Raw genomic sequence first — 16,964 nt, 5'->3', positions numbered from 1 at the left:
TTGTTGATGGGAGCGTTGCTGTGGTTACATGTAACCGTGACGACAGAAACTTTCTGCTGCATCAGAAACTTCCTGTTCAAGGTTCATGAATCCAGAGTGCTGGTTCAGCAGAACATTGATGATTTACACGGCTGATCTTTGAATAACTGCAATGTAAAACAAAGAATCTCATGTTTTTGTAACATTTAAAAAGGAAAATCTCCATCTTCCGCGACAGACTGGCGACCTGTCCAGGTGACCCCGCCTCTCGCCCGGAACGTTGGCTGGAGAGGCAGCAGCTCCTCCTGACCCCCTAGGGGACCAGGGTGGTAGAAAATGGATGCATGGAAAATCTCCATCTTTGCTAGTTAATATTTGTCCATCTGACCCGGATGACTCAGTTTCTACGTCTACATGAACAAAACGCTTTAATCAGATTAAATAATTCGATTCAGTAACCTGGTCGATTTAAACGTTCCAGCCGTCTGACCGGCTCCTGCTTTCATGTTTCAGACTAGAAATGGTCATCACAGGCCTCAACCAGCTGATGACTGAACGGAAAGAAACGTTCTTCTCTCGTTTCATAGTGGCTCAGCTTTGAGTTTTTCTGGTTTTGGACGATGTTGGTGTTTCAGTCAGGTTCATTCTGTCTGTCTGGAGTTTTTCCTGCTCATTCATATCAGTGAATTTGGTAAAAACTCATTTTATTGTGGATTTTATTTTGTTTGGTGAATCTTCGCTCCTCAGTTTGAGTCAGACTGAGTCACGTTTCATTATGGTGGTCAAAACGTTCAGCAGAATGACGTCTGGGCCTGTAAAGCCGATCAGAACCCAGAAATGGATCCTCTCCGGTCCGGCTCAGGACCAGAACTGATCCATCCGGGCCGATGACCCGGCTCCGTCAGACTCTGATGGCTTCATCATGTCGGCTTGTTGTCATATTTCTGCGGCAGTTTCTGGTGATTAGCAGGAAACCATGAGAGGTGCTGGGTAGGGCCGCCATGACGCAGCAGGAAGCTTTCCGGGTGGTTCTGTCCATCAGAACCCTGTTCTGTTTAAACTGCAGGAAGCCACAAGAGAGGCGGCAGCACCGCTGCACATGTGGAGGCCGGAACCGAGACGCCATTAGGGAGAAAAACCAGCTGCAGTCAGGAGACATGAGAGGCAGACAACTGCAGCAGGCGGCTACGGATCAAAGACATGGGGCCGGACTTCCTGCTTCACTCACTGGACTTCCTGCTTCACTCACTGGACTTCCTGCTTCACTCACTGGACTTCCTGCTTCACTCACTGGACTTCCTGCTTCCTTTTTCCTGCCAGCTTCACTCACTGGAGTTCAGGAGGAAAACCCAGCTCAGTCTCATGTTACCTGGAAACAGGAAGTGATGTCACAGACAGGAAGTGGTACCTGAGCAGACAGCAGGTTGCAGTCGATGTGACTTCCTCTTCCTGTCTTCTGTCTGTGCAGCAGGGCGGCCATGACGGCTCCGTGTGCGTACAGCCCCGTGGCCAGGTCCGTCATGGCGACGCCGGGACGTACCGGCTCCCCGTCCTGCCGGAGCAAAGCATCATGGGATCACCTGGCGCCAGTTCTGACCCGGTTTGATCCAGAAAGAGCTCTGACCTCCGGCCCGGTGATGTGCATCATCCCCGACACGGCCGAGGCGATGGAGTCGTAGCCTGGACTCCGGGCCTGAGGGCCCGTCTGGCCGTAACCTGAGACACAGAGACACTGGGTCACCGACTGGACCGGGTCCGAACCGTTCAGAACCAGAACACAGAGACATAGGGTCAGCAACTGGTTCAGAACCAGAACCCAGCTGGGTTCATTCCTAGTAATCTGCTGCTGAAGGTCGGCCTCGAACAGGAAGTTACAGAAAGTTCTGGAAAATACACGAAACTGGACCAGGACCTGGAGACGGATCCATGGATCTGGATCATCAGAACCATTAGAACCGAGACACAGACTTGGTACAGATCCAGATCCTAGTCCAGGTCAGGTTCTGTACCTGATACGGAGCAGTAGACAAGGCCTGGGTTGATTCTGCTGAGCTCAGCGTATCCTAAACCCAACTGAGGAAGATTCCCAGGCAGGAAGTTCTCCACCAGGACGTCACACACACCTGCAAGCTGAACACACACACACACACACACACCGTGAATGTGAACACACACCGTGAATACAGTCCATGCCTGGTGACCTCTCGGGTCGGTACCTGCTGGATGACCTCTGCTCCTCTCCGGTGCTTCAGGTCCACTGCGATGCTCTGGAACAGAGGAATGTGGATCAGATCCATATGAACTCAGCTGAGCTCCCTGCACTCAGGCTGTTACATGGAAATACAAACTTAATGTGGAACATGGACAGCAGAAATCTGCCTGTTTTCCAAATCCTCATCTTTCATTTATTTATTACAATTGTTTAATTTTCTTTATCCTTTTGTTTTAAATTTAACAAAATTAATCAACACAGAGGGATCTGAACTGGGTTGAGGTCAAAGGTCAGACCAGATCAGTCTTTTTCAAACCGGTGGTCTGCAGGCGCCCCCTAGTGGTCCGCCCGGTACTGCATGTAAACGACCGTTTATTTGCCGTGACGTCAGCCCAAAGTGACGCTACAGCTAGCTTAGCAAAGGATTGAGTTAAAAATAATGGAGAACTGGTTTAAAACCGGGTTCTCAACAGAAAAGCTACAGGGATATTATCTGACCAGAGGAATCTGAAGCTGCTGTCATTCGCTAGCGAATGGACTCCTTTGAACGGCTCCATGCGGTAGGAATCGACTCAGTCAGAACTCTTCTTTGTTTTTATGACTTTGCTTGGTAATGAATTATGCTCTGCTTTCAGGTCAACAGCTATTGTAATTTTTATTTAATTAAAAATTATTAAATTAAATACGATTTATAGAGATTTGTTATTTTTATACTTAATGGTGCAGAAAATTATTTTTTGCTTCTGCTAAAGCAACTCTAGTCCATTTTTCTTTAATTGTGCTTCTAAATCACAAATCATAACTAGTGTTATGTGCATTAGTGTTAATGCACATAACACTTGGTAGTAAAGAACAATTTCTTTTTTTTATTTCCATGACATTATTGGTAACTTGGACACTTTCAGAATCTGTAAATAACTCAAAGGGCCCAAGTAGACGTGTTCATGGCTCTGTCATCACATTTACCAAACGGCACCACTTCATCAAGATGAACAAAGAAAAACAACAATACGCGAGTTAAGAGGCTAATATTTTAATTTCAGGTTGCATCATATATTCTGTTATCGCAGGGCAATTTCACCTTCTTGTTCCGGTTGACGCTCAGGAAATAGACACTCTCTGAGGCAACAAAGGGCGGACCCCAGGTTCTGGTGTCATCTCCTCCACCTGTCCAACAGAACCACCACATCTACAACCGTCAGGTTTCCCACAGTCCTTCAGCCACTACCCAGAACACACCTGGGCGCTCACCTGGCCTCTCCACCTTTATCACCTCGGCTCCCAGGTCTCCCAGGATCATGGTGGCAAACGGACCAGCCAGAACCCTGCACACACCCAGACACATGTCAGCCTCCAGGTGGACCAGAACCAGCAGCGGCCTGCGGAGCTCACCTGGTCAGATCCAGCACTCTGACGCCCTCTAGTGGCCGAGCAGCTCCTGCAGCATATTAAAAACACCACCAAGTTATTGCTTTAGAAAAAAACAGAAAAAGTTTTACATCCAAAGTTAAATATTAACAAAAATTAACCTGATTTAAAAACTAAAGTTATATTGTTATTTTAACTGAAATTTATATTTTCTTCGGTTAAATAAAATCCCTCACATTTTTTGTCCGAAGGACCTTAAAGTACAGAATTAACATTTTATTGTTTATAACTGAATTTCATCATAAATCATTATAAACTAAGTCATCAATAACGATAATCCTCTAACAGCAGGAGAACTTGCCTTTCTCAACATGGCGGACGGGCTGACGTATTGTTTCCAGTTGCTTTAAAGCTAACCTTGAACAGGCCAGAATCTTTAACCAGCATCAGTTTAAAGGGACGCATTCATTTAATAAAGTCATAAACATGTTCTGGTCCTAATCCTGTCCGGATACCTGCTGGTTCCGATCCATATTTCAATGAGCTGATTGACCCCCGACCAGAGATGCTACCATTAGCCTGCTAGCAGCAACTCCGGAGCAGTACCTGAGTTTGTGACCGAGCTTCTCCGACTGCTGTCCGGATACTTTGGAGCCTGGTTCCGCTGGAGGAGCGCTCTGAAGCCCGAACGGTACCGAGCCCTGAGGACGCTGCGTAAAGCCCTGAAGCTTTCACACATCTTCAAACCCTGCTAGCATCAGCCTGAAACCACGCTATCACTTCCGGTAACAGACTTTCAAAGTAAAATCAAATGAGGTGGGTTTGTTTTGAATCTTTAACTAACAGATGGTTTACAGTTTAACTCCTGTCAGAACTGCTTCATGGATAAAACTTAATGATTCATGATCAAAGTTCAACATTTCCTACACTCAAAGTTACATTTACAGAATAAAATCATCTCACTTGTTCAGTTTTAGAAGCCGCATTTTAACCTGCATGTTACTAGAAATACATCATCTAGATCAGTGGTGCCCAAAGTGGGTTCTCGAGAACACCAGCATCCTGCATGTTTTAGTTCTCTCCCTGGTGGTAACAACCTGTTCAGCATGTCAGTGTTCTTAGGCCTCTAAGTATGGAGAGCCATTTCAGCCAAAATTAAATAAATAAATAAATGGGTGAAATAAATAAACAAATGAGTAAAATAAATCAATAAATGAAAAAAATGAGTGAAATAAATAAAAATTAGTTAAATAAATAAGTAATTGTCAGTTTTGTTCCCATTTATATTTGTTAATTTATACATTTATTTATTCCCAGATTAAACAAGGTGTTGCGCCTTTCTGTGCATTTCGGTACCATTACAAAAGTAAAAAGGGACTCAAAGACCCTGATGAGCAGAGCATAAGTTTAAATGGGCTAATCAGCCACCGCTGTGTTCATGAGAGGAGAGGCTTTTTAAGGAGAAATAAATATGAAGCCTGAAAACCTAAAATCTTAACGGACTGAATCCGTTGTGTTTTTAGCTCATCTCTGCTGGGTTTGTGGGACTCAGGCGGTTGCCACGGCAACAGGTTGATTATACAGTAAAAAGGTAGGAGAGGTTTAGAGTCGCTTCAGCTTATTGATAACCCGGTAGGTCGCCATCTTTCTTGAAGCAAAATACGGTGTGACGCTAACCAACCAATTGGGGAAGTTGTAGCCTGATGACGTGCCTCTCCTCATTTGCATTTATTCTTTTCCCCCTTTTCCCGAGTTTTGCGGGAAAATAGAATGTAATAAATAAGGAAAATACTAAATGAAAAGCGGAAATTGAAAAATGGATAATATGAAAAATAAATAAATAAAAATTGGGTTAATGAAAAAGGGAAATTGAAAAGTGGTTGAATAATGAAAAATGGATAAAGGGGTAAATGAAAAACAGATAAATGAAAATGGGAAATGGAAAAATTGATATATGAAAAATAAATAAAAAAATGGCTTAATGAAAAAGGGAAATTGAAAAGTGGTTAAATGAAAAATAGATTAATGAAAAATGGGTAAACAAAAAAGGGAAAAAATTAAAATTGGACAAATGAAAATGGGAACATGAAAAATTGTTAAATTAACTCCTGTTGGCTCTTATTGGTTCAGGCTCAGAATTTGCCTTTGGAATATGCAACACAGTTGGGTGTCGTTGGTCACAAATTTCAGATTAAACGTTTATTACAATCTCTGCTGATGTGACCAGTACACAAGCATCCAAAACAAATCCCTTTGTCCTTCAAAAGACGGATTTTCTCTCTGTGTTTCTTGTTTTTAAACTGTTGGCATTTATCCATAAAGTGAGCACATGAACAACAATGACAGTATGGCCTTTGTGTCTTTGATCCATCTTCAGAGTAATCCACTGATGTTGCTGTGGTAGCAAAACTACTCCCTTTACTTCTGATTCTTGGCTGTAGCTTGAAGCTGCTGGAAGACCTCAGGCCAGCTGTATGTTGTGGTGCATACACTTCAATGTCACCAAAAATTGGATCAGACAAGATCCTCACATGTTTCTCCAGAAATACAACCAGATCAATAAAATGAGCTCTGTGGTCGTATGACTCCAAAATATCATGAGCAACAGCCCTCCATCTCTCTCTGAGTTTGTATGGCAGCTTAGAAATGACCATTTTCATGTTACTTGGCATATCCAACTCCTGCATATAATGAAGTTCTTCCATCACATTGCAACATCCTCGTAGAAACAAAGCATAAGCTTGTAGAGCTTTAACGTCCTCTGGTTTTATTGATGGCCAGTTCAGAGCTTTGTTTATATAAGCAGTTACTATTTTGTATTCATTTCCAAAATGTTCCTGCAGAAGACCCTTTGCTACAATGTAGCCACGTTCAGGATCCATATGCTGGCAGCTGCGGACCAGTTCCTTAGGCTGTCCTGCAGTGAACTGCTCCAAATAATACAGTCAGCTTCACTGGCTTTGTTTTCCACTCCTTGTTCAAACGCTTTAATGAAAGCTTTATATTGAAATGGATCTCCTTCAAACACAGGAATGTCTCGTGGTGGTAAAGACAGTAAGACGCTGTTGATGCACAAGTGCAGCAGTTATTTCATTTTGCTTATGCATAATAGTGACAACATCTCCATTTTGAACTTGATCAGTTTGATGATCGATCTAACTGATCAGCAATTGCTTTAGCAGAAAGTTTAACCACTCGTTTGCCCGTTTGTGTGTCACAACTGCTGGTCAGAAAGTCCTGGTTGTCAGCAGTAGATTATTATTATTCTTGTATTTTGAAGAAAAATAAATAATGCTTTTCTTAATCTATAAATATCCATTATGTTTCCTTCATTTCCTAATATTCCTTCCAGACTCCATGCCTGAACTGTCCTTCCAACCATTCCCTTCAAATTCTGCCTTTCAGATTCACATGTTCTACATGTTCTTTCTCTCCACATCCTTCACATTTATCATTAGTTTTCTTCCCTATTAAATATAAAATATCATTTAAATAGGTATGTCATAATCTGGTCATTATTATTTCTTCCCTTCTGTTTCTCTCAATATTTCTAATTAATACTGACTTTTGTACTTCATATAATCTTCTCCTTTCTTATCTTCATTCCACCTTTTTTTGCCATTTTTCCATTTCTTTACTCTTAATAAATGATTTCCCTTCCCTTTCCCCAAAGGGATTATAATCGTTGTTGCCACTTCTGAAGCCCTTTTTGCTCATTTATCTGCCTCTTCATTTCCTTTTGCCCCTTCATGAACTGGTACCAGCAGAACCAAACATCGATGCCACCTCTATATAATCTAAATAAACGGTGCTGAATTTCTAATACTAAATCTTTCCTATTATTTCCTTCTCCCTGAATACTTTCTACAACCGCTGTAGGATCTGTGCATGCCACCACCTGTCTGGTCGAACCTCCTCTATCCACTGCCAGCTGAATATACCTGCCATCATTTCTGCTGAGAAAACAGACAGGTGATCTGATCATCTTTTAGAAATGTGAATTTCAAACTCTGGTATATTTATTCCTATTCCCACACATCCTTTAAGATTTTTAGAACCATCTGAATAAATTTTGAGGTAATTATAATATGAGTTTCTTAAATATACATCGTCTTTCCCCCTATTTCATTTAAACTCCAATCATTTTAAGAAATCTCATGTCTGCATTAACCTCAGGAAGCAGCCATGGAGGAACACCAATCGGATTAAACTGAGATATTTTCTTATCCTCTAATCTGTACACTTTGGTCAGTTTACTTATCATCCATCCAAAACCATTAAGTCTGGAGCTGCATATTCCCAACAGTTTTGTAATATAGCTGAAGTTACATTCTCTTTTCATTTTCCTCCAATAAACTAAAGCTAATTTAATTCTTCTCTCTCCAGTCTCTGTTAGCGTTAATACGTGTCGTTTTCACCTCCTGTACATATAAAGCCCAACTCTGTAGTCCATCTATGTTTTGTAGTGTTTTAGCTGCTGCTCCATGTATAAAACTGCCATAATCGATTATTGATCCCATAAGAGCCCTAAATATGTTTAATAATGACTGTCTAGTTATTTCCAGCCACAGCCTATATAGATTTATAACTTTCTTACATTTAGTTTCTAAGTTATCTAAATGTGTTTTCCATGTATAAGATCTATCCATACTCCTAGATATTTAAATTCTTTAACCCTTTCCACAGGCTGTTCATATAATGTCATTGTTCCTGTATCAATATTTCTCTTATCTGTAACAACCATAAAACAAAACCTGCTTGCTGATAATTTAAACCCCATTCATAAGCCCATTTTTCTACTTTATTTATTTCCTTCTTAATATTTCCTACATGTTTTATATTCTCCCCCCTCATCCATTTGGCCCATCATCTGCATTCACTGCAGAGTTTATTCATTTATCTGTATCAGGAAAAATGTCATTAATCCTTATATTAAATAATTTTGGACTAATTGCACTACCTTGAGGTATCCCATTTTCCACAACATCCGAATTCACCTGTGACCCGGAACTTAAAGTGTGCCGTCATTTTGACCCGCCAAAATAAAATACGGGTTGATTATTTTGTGCAGGTTTCACTTGATCACACAAGATCTACTCTAATTCCAAATCTACAACAGCTAGACTCTTCAACCCTGGACTGGACTATTCTGCTCTAACAGCTGAATGTTTAAGTCCATGCTTGGGATTTGTGAAACTTCATTTCACTTAACAGACCCTGCAGAAGATCTTTCCTTCCTACAGCCATCACAGTAACTCTTTGAAGAATTAATAAGTTACACCAACATTTAATTTCCCATTAGGATTAATAAAGTGGTTTTGAATTAGAATTGAATTTGAAAAAGACTGCATGGAACAAGTGTGAATGGTGATCTGATCTTTATTGAAGTCTCAGAAATCACATAAAGGTTTAGGGTCAGGCTTCAGCAGCCCCATGGATCCTGATTGGTTCCTCCAGTAACAGTGCGAGCGTTTGTCCTCCTCGCCCCCACACGCCTCCACGCCGCTCCGGTTGGTCTTCTCCGCCTCATAGTTCACGTTGTAGTACTGGCACTCCCTGGTGGGGCCCTCGTTGGGGCCCAAACCTGCAGCATGGGGTCACGGGGTCAAAGGTCAGAGTATACCCGCTCCATTTGCCTCTGATGAAGAGGAAGCATCAGCTGCTTCCTGGTAAATGTTTGTTCTGGACCATCGGTAGGTGCTGCAGTACCACAGACGGCCACAGGGGGCAGCAGGACGACAGAAACCTGATTTTCTCAGAGTAAGAGCAGAGGAAGAGGAGAAGCTTCATTTCCAGCTTCATCTTCCTCTGGCTCTGATCCAGTTGGTCTGGAAACACGGCCCAGTCAGAACCAAACAGGTTCTGGGCAGGAACCAGTGGCTCGGTGGTGGAGGCATGGTGATGTGGAGGTTCTGTTGGTTCTCTGGGTCGGCCCGGTTGGGTCGGCATGACGACCTCAGGCAGCTGCAAGAAGACAGCAGAGAGTGAGAACGGCTTTAGACTCAGACACATTGGCATGTCTGAGTGCGACCTTTGACCCCTGTGTCTCTGACTCTAACAACAAACCATCAGGAGGCTTTGAGGCAGGGGTCAGAGGTCACACAGAGTCAGAGGCATCTGCTGCTGACTGTTCCTGTGAAGGAGGAAACCCTGGGAATGAATCGTCACACACACACACACACACACACACACTCCCCCCAGCAGATGGACTTGACCCAAACAGCTTCAGGTGAACAGAACCTCCATCAGATCCGTCAGTCAGCCTCCGCTCTGCCCACTAAAGCTGAGGCCTCTGAGACGTGACCTCTGACCTCTGCAGCAACAAAAGCATCCCAGACAAAGCAGCTGAAACATGAAAACTTTCAGATTGTCCCACTGATTTCAGATGAAAACAAGGAAACTTTGACAGGAACCCGGCCGGCTCCAGTCGAGCTCTGGTCACAGATCCAGACCGCCTCTGACCACTTCCTGTTTTCTACTTCCTGTTGTCCAGAACCTTTGTTTTGCACCCTGAGAGGAAGCTGCTCCCCTCCAGCTGCAGACCAGAGGAGCAGAGACTCGCCTCCCAGTGACTCCTGGGTGAAAACGTTTTGGATCTGATCTGGTTTCTGGTTCGGATGTTCAGATTTACAGGAACGTTCAGTAAACATGTTGAATCTGCAGGACAGGTTCTGGTCCTGCGGCTGCCGCAGAGCAACCCGATCAATACCCTCGATTCACCTCAGCTCCTCCATCAGAGGAGGAATGACCCTGAAGGTCACGACCCTGAAGGTCAGCAGAGCTTCAGCTGCTCAACAAGCATTTCAGATTAGCATCTTAATAGCTCCAATAATCCCTGACCTTTGACCCCACATCCCAGAGGAGCGTCTCCTCCATCCATCACCAAGATCAACAGGAGAACAATCTGGATGAACTTCAAACCAACGCCAGAGGATGACATCACAGGAACATGGCTGCCTGATCGATGGCCTCATTGGTTAAAAAAAAAAGAATTTCTGCAAAAAAACTCAACATTTCCACAATAAACATGAAAATTTCTGAGTTTCCAACAGATTAATTTCAACATTCCTGAGATTTTGGCGGTAATTTACTCTTCCTTTATTTCTATCTGCAACGGCATTAATACGCGTCATAAGGATCATATTTTCCACTCCAACATCTTTTACCAAGAGGAGCAGCAAAGCAAAGGAGGCGGGTTAGCAGAGCTAGCTGCTGTTGGAGCCGTGCAGGGCATGTTACTGTGGAATATGGCATATATTAGCAGGTCAGGACTATCTTCAGTCAGAGGCCTCTTGAGATTCACTGCGATACTGACTGCTACAACACTTTGAAGATACTTGATCTGAGTTAATGTCCTTCAGGATAATAAAAATATGAACTGAATTCAGTTTATTAAGGATTTGATGTTTTAAAAGACATAAAATCTTCAGATCTTTTTGTAGCAAAGTGGTTTAAACATCACCAAGATCTAAACTTACAGTCTGACTGAAAAATGTAGATATGACTTTGTTCTGTTTTCAGCATCTGGAGCGAAACTCTGATCGACTCTTTTATTTCTACATTAAAGGAAAATCTGGTTATTAAAAATCAGAGCTGCTTTATCCTGAACTTTCACTGCATGAGGAGAATCTTCTCTATCAGCCAGCTGACCAGCAGAGGTTCTGATCCGGTTGCAACGAAGCAGGAACTCATCAGTCCACCTTAAACCAGAACCAGAGCGGGTTTGCCATCTGTGTGAGGAACCTGTGTGTGTGCAGCATCAGGAGTGTGTGACAGTTTAATGGGTCCAGTTCCCTGCAGCAGAACCTCCAGACTCACCTGAGCTCAGAGCCGCCAGCAGCATCATGGCTCCAGCTCAGCAGGAGGTCCTCCTGCCTCCTGCTGCTCTTCTCCTTGATCCTCCTCCAACATCCAAACCACCGGACCCCCAACCGGACCGGATCTCTCTCGGGAGGAGACCTGCCCCCTCAGGTAGCACTGCCTCCGGTCTCTGAATAAACCCGGTTGGACTCTGGACTGGACCTGGTTCCTCTGGGTCTCTGATTATCTCATTTGTTCAACTGTAGGCTTTTATTCTGAAAGACCCAACTGGAAGTTGTGTGAGGGGGCTGGTTCTGGTTCTGGAATGCAGAATGGAGCAAGCTGAGCAGAACCCAACAGAACCAGACCAGGAAGCTGATTCTTTTCATCTGGACCTGCTGTGACCCGGGTTGCCATCAGAACCTCCATGACTCACTGAGGTTCTGATGCTTTAACCCACCAACTGGACCGGACTGGACCAGCTGGTTCTGAAGAAACCCGCCGTGATGAGACGAAGGTCCTGTTTGCTCCAAATGGACCAGAACCGGTGTTCCGTCATACTGTAAGTCCAGCAAGCCTTCTGGTACATCGATGCTACGTCACATTCTGCTTACTCAGCAGATTCCTCATCAAACCTTCATACCTGTGTTTTGTTTCTCAGACGTTTACGGTACATTTTATCTAATTAAGCTGCTATGTTAATCAAACATATTAACATAAATGACTTTTGCTGTTTCCAAACTGTAAACAAGACATTCGTCCCGTTTAGCGTCACCATTACTACCTACAGCTAATCTACCTTTTTGATATTTCAATATTTCTTTAGAAAACTGCAGGAATATGTCCTAAAAAAAGCTGATGAACAGCCGGATGCTGACCGAACAAGCAGAACAAAACCTCTTCCTGGACGCTGCGCGGACATAACTGGATTTTTACTATTTTAATTTTTTTATTTACCGTAAACTTCTGAGAACTAAAACACAAAATGAAACTTCTACAGGTGTGACGGATTTATGAGAAACGTAACATCGATGTGCGCATTACCACGAGGTATGACAGACAGAACACCGGACCTGAACCGGGCCTCCAGGTCAGTCTCTGGGTTTAAAACTGAATGATGATTATAGATTATAATCTATAGTAAACAACAGAACCAGGTCAGAACCTGAGATGTTTTTAATCTGATTTTATTATTAGAAACTAGAAACGACAGAAATCAGTTTGACCCGTTTCCCTCCGGAGGATCCAGAACCATCAGATCCGTCCAGTCAGAGCAGAACCAGTCACCAGAGTAACCAGGAGGTCCAACGCAGCCTCCTGATTGGTCGGCCAGTCTCAGAAGCGGCTCTTCTCCAGAACTTTCTGCTCCAGCTCAGCGAAGCGCCTCAACATCGGGTCGTAAACCTGGAGGAGAAGAAGAATGCCACTTCCTGTTTACCTGTGAGGTCATAGCCAATCAGCTGCTCCACAGATACCAGCTTTACCAGAAGCCCCACCCCGCAGCTTCAGGAGGCGGGGCTTCACACACCTGAGCTCCCAGCTGGGTCTGGGGTGAAGGACAGGTGATAACTGGTCGTGTTTACTGGTTTTCTAAGGTTTCAACCAGTTAACAGCTGGTCTAATGAGTTGTTACACCAGCTGTTAACTGGTTTTCCACCGTCGCCTGGCGGCTGACCTGTGGAGCGCTGCGGTGCGGGCGGCACACCTGCTGAGGTTCTGGAGCGTTCCTCAGCAGGTCCAGGAAGGAGACTCCGGAATCGGCCACTAAACCTGGAACAGCCAATCAGACGGCAGAGTTTCAGTCACATGACCCAACTGGAGTCAAAATGAAAAACAATTTTATGATTAAAGTTTCCATTTAATAAAAACCTCATTAAAAGCCTGTGAAGAAGTTAAAAACGATCATCCTCCACTTCCTGTCAAAATTTTTATCAAAAGTATTTTTTTTCTAAATTATTTTCTAATTTATTTCTAAATTTCTAATTTGTTTTCTAAATATCACAAGGGCTCTTTGCACATGCGGCGCTGACGTCACATCCGCATGAGCGAAATGCAGCTTGCTTGTTTCCGCTTTGAGTTACCATGACAACTAGGAAAGACTAAGTCGTATTTCAGACGCAAATAAAGCAACACCATGAACATTGTTGTCTTCCTAATATAATGGGCTTTTAAGTTTTCATTAATTTCCAAACATCCTGAATTAAGAAGATGGTGGCTTGTAAATATCCGTCGCTACCAGTTAAAGCTAACACCAAAGTTTGCAGCCTTAAAACTACCGGAGGAGACGGATGGTGACTAAAGGAGCCTCCTGAGTTGTTTCCATGCCCCGTTACTTGGTCTCTTACTTGGTTACTTGGTTTTTAATCCATTCTAACGGACAATGTTTTTGCCTTATTTTGTACTTATTTTCTAGTATATTATGTGTGTTTATTGTCGTTAGTGTCAAACAGAGACCAAGTAACGGGGCATGGAAACAACACCGCGGTAAAGCTAGCCGGCTCTGACTCCAGCCGGCCCAGCACATGATATACAAGTGCGCGGTCGCTCAAGACATTATGGTACACCCATTTACGTGCTGCTTTCACAATAAAAGCGCACATCCGGTCCATATGTAAGCTACTCAAATCCAGCCGCAGCATTTGCAAAGAAACTCTCTGTTTCCAAAGACTGCTACCACTTCTGGGTGACAGAGGGACACCTCTAGAACAGAACCAGAAAGTTTCAACTAGATCCGATGTGTAATTTCAAAATAAAAGACCATTAAAGTAGTAGTTTAGATCTATTCCACCTAAGTTGCAGTGCCCATTGCTGAGAAACTCTCTGTTTCCAAAGACTCCTACCACTTCTGGGTGACAGAGGGACACCTCTAGAACAGAACCAGAAAGTTGCAACCAGATCTGATGTGTAATTTCAAAATAAAAGCATTTCAAAATAGTCATTTGTTATGTTTTTCCCACTAAGTTGCCGTGCACATTGCTGAGAAACTCTCTGTTTCCAAAGACTCCTTCCACTTCTGGATGACAGAGGGACACCTCTAGAAGACAACCAGAAAATATCAAACACATATGATCTATAATTTCAAAATTAAATCCTTTTAAAATAATACGTTTTTACTTTTATATACAAAAATAAGTAGAAAATGTAAAGAGCTGCCTCACTCAATCATCTTATTTATATACATATTTTTCTATAATCTCCTATACATGTACTACTTGTATACAAACCAGATTTCAAAACATGTGTGATACTAAACAATTTGTGAATAAAAACTGAATGCAATGATGTGGAGGTGGCAACATATAATATTTTATTCGTAATAGAACATAGATGGCAGATCAAAAGTTTAATCTGAGTAAATGTAACATTTTACAGGAGATATATGTTGAGTCAAAATTTCACAATGTCTATAAATCCCAAAAAAGTTGGAACACGGCCATTTTTACCACTCTGTGGCATCTCCCCTTCTTCTTAATGCTTTTATTTTGAAATTACACATCAGATCTGGTTGCAACTTTCTGGTTCTGTTCTAGAGGTGTCCCTCTGTCATCCAGGAGTCTTTGGAAACGGAGAGTTTCTCAGCAATGGGCACGGCAACTTAGGGGAAAAAGATAAAAATGACTTTTTTGATAGGCTTTTATTTTGAAATTATACATCAGATCTAGTCGCCACTTTCTGATATATATAAAAAATTCCCTTCTCACCCTCCGCGGGTGGTCTCTTTCATCCTCTGAGCTCGGGTCCTCTACCAGAGGCCTGGGACCTTGAGGTTCTCCTCCAGTATCTTTGCTGTGCCTAGAACTGCACATTTCTGGACTGAGATGTCTGATGTTGTTCCTGGGATCTGTTTGAGCCACTGCTCCAGTTTGGGGGTGACTGCCCCGAGGGCCCCGATGACCACAGGCACCACTGTGGTCTTCACCTTCCAGGCCTTCTCCAGTTCCTCTCTGAGGCCCTGGTATTTCTCCAGTTTCTCCTTTTTCCTGATGTTGTGGTCACTTGGTATTGCTACATCCACCACAACGGCTTTCCTCTGTTCTTTATCCACCACCACAATGTCCGGTTGGTTCTCCATTACCATCTTGTCTGTCTGGATCTGGAAGTCCCACAGGATCTTAGCTCGGTCATTCTCCACCACCTTTGGGGGTGTCCCCCATTTTGACCTCGGGGCTTCCAGTCCATATTCTGCACAGATGTTCCTGTACACTATGCCCGCCACTTGGTTATGTCGTTCCATGTACGCTTTCCCTGCCAGCATCTTGCACCCTGCTGTTATGTGCTGGACTGTCTCAGAGGCCTCCTTGCACAACCTACACCTTGGGTCTTGTCTGGTGTGGTAGATCTGAGCCTCTATTGCTCTGGTGTTTAGGGCCTGTTCCTGGGCGGCCAGGATGAGGGCCTCTGTGCTGTCCTTGAGTCCAGCTTTCTCCAGCCATTGGTAGGATTTCCTGATATCAGCCACTTCAGTTATTTGTCGGTGGTACATCCCATGTAGGGGCTTGTCTTCCCATGATGGTTCCTCCAGCACCTCGTCCTCTGTTCCCCATTGTCTGAGACATTCGCTGAGCACATCGTCCGTTGAGGCTTTGTCCTTGATGTATTTATGGATCTTGGATGTTTCATCCTGAACAGTGGCTCTCACACTCACTAGTCCTCTGCCTCCTTCCTTACGGCTCGTGTACAGTCTCAGGGTGCTGGATTTGGGGTGGAACCCTCCATGCATGGTTAGCAGCTTCCGAGTCTTAACGTCCGTGGCCTTTATCTCTTCCATTGGCCAGCTGATTATTCCGGCAGGGTATCTGATTACTGGTAAGGCAGAGCTGTTTATTGCACGGATCTTGTTCTTGCCATTGAGCTGGCTTCTCAGGACTTGCCTTATTCGTTGGAGGTATTTGGCTGTGCCTCCTGTCCTTGTGACCTCATCGAGGTTGCCATTTGCTTGTGGTATTCCCAGGTACTTGTAGCTGTGCTCTATGTCTGCTATCGTTCCCTCTGGGAGTGAGACCCCTTCTGTGTGGACGACCTTCCCTCTCTTTGTAACCATTCGGCCACACTTCTCTAGTCCGAATGACATCCCAATGTCAGTGCTGTAGATGGTGGTGTGGATCAGTGAGTCGATGTCTCGCTCGCTCTTGGCGTACAGCTTGATGTCATCCATGTAGAGGAGGTGACTGATTGTGGCCCCATTCTTAAGTCGGTATCCGTAGCCAGTCTTGTTGATGATTTGGCTAAGGGGGTTCAGGCCTATGCAGAACAGCAGTGGGGACAGAGCATCTCCTTGGTATATGCCACATTTGATGGACACTTGTGCAGGCGGTTTGCAGTTGGCTTCAAGGGTGGTTTTCCACAGCCCCATCGAGTTTGCAATGAAGGCTCTTAGAGTCCTGTTGATGTTGTACATCTCTAAGCATTCAATGATCCAGGTATGTGGCAAGAAAAATGTCAGAGAATATTGCCTACTAGCATAAGCTAAAGTTAATGTTGGCCACAAAGTTTAAAGAAAGTAAAACTCACCTTCGTATCTGTGGATGTTTAACGAGGCGAACATGTAAAACCTTTCTCTCGCTTGTTGGGGCTTTGGATCGATGTTTATCATTGTTACCTTGGC

At 43.7% G+C, this 16,964-nt stretch overlaps 2 protein-coding genes and 1 long non-coding RNA gene across 14 annotated transcripts in view; 1 reads left to right on the top strand and 2 right to left on the bottom strand.

Moving 5' to 3' along the window:
* sugct (succinyl-CoA:glutarate-CoA transferase) overlaps positions 1-4,810 on the bottom strand; it is a 44,523-nt gene extending 39,713 nt beyond the window's left edge. The window contains exons 1-8 of one of the 2 annotated variants that reach the window (XM_088013302.1): positions 4,166-4,810; positions 3,584-3,629; positions 3,443-3,516; positions 3,273-3,358; positions 2,196-2,246; positions 1,989-2,109; positions 1,604-1,695; positions 1,388-1,531 (exon numbers count right to left, since the gene is read on the bottom strand). In XM_088013302.1, coding sequence (XP_087869428.1) covers positions 1,388-1,531; positions 1,604-1,695; positions 1,989-2,109; positions 2,196-2,246; positions 3,273-3,358; positions 3,443-3,516; positions 3,584-3,629; positions 4,166-4,298 — 747 coding nt within the window. In that variant the 5' untranslated portion in view covers positions 4,299-4,810. The remainder of the gene's footprint in view (positions 1-1,387; positions 1,532-1,603; positions 1,696-1,988; positions 2,110-2,195; positions 2,247-3,272; positions 3,359-3,442; positions 3,517-3,583; positions 3,630-4,165) is intronic. The other variant, XM_088013301.1, reaches the window with a different exon arrangement.
* Positions 4,811-8,920: 4,110 nt separating this feature from the next.
* xylb (xylulokinase homolog (H. influenzae)) overlaps positions 8,921-16,964 on the bottom strand; it is a 16,086-nt gene continuing 8,042 nt past the window's right edge. For 4 of the 11 annotated variants that reach the window (XM_088013289.1, XM_088013284.1, XM_088013288.1 and 1 more), the window contains 2 exons: positions 13,035-13,129; positions 12,531-12,763 (listed from right to left, as the gene is read on the bottom strand). In XM_088013289.1, coding sequence (XP_087869415.1) covers positions 12,695-12,763; positions 13,035-13,129 — 164 coding nt within the window. In that variant the 3' untranslated portion in view covers positions 12,531-12,694. The other 7 variants (XM_088013287.1, XM_088013286.1, XM_088013285.1 and 4 more) reach the window with 7 other exon arrangements.
* Positions 12,760-13,258, top strand: LOC106912219 (uncharacterized). Its single transcript, XR_001416858.2, has 2 exons — positions 12,760-12,934; positions 12,998-13,258. It is a non-coding gene; the product is annotated as an uncharacterized LOC106912219 (long non-coding RNA).

The sequence above is a fragment of the Poecilia mexicana genome, unplaced genomic scaffold (assembly GCF_051168715.1).
Source record: "Poecilia mexicana isolate PSO_F unplaced genomic scaffold, ASM5116871v1 scaffold_15, whole genome shotgun sequence".
In the NCBI taxonomy this organism is placed as follows: Eukaryota; Metazoa; Chordata; class Actinopteri; order Cyprinodontiformes; family Poeciliidae; genus Poecilia; species Poecilia mexicana.
This window is presented reverse-complemented; position numbering and strand designations above follow the sequence as displayed.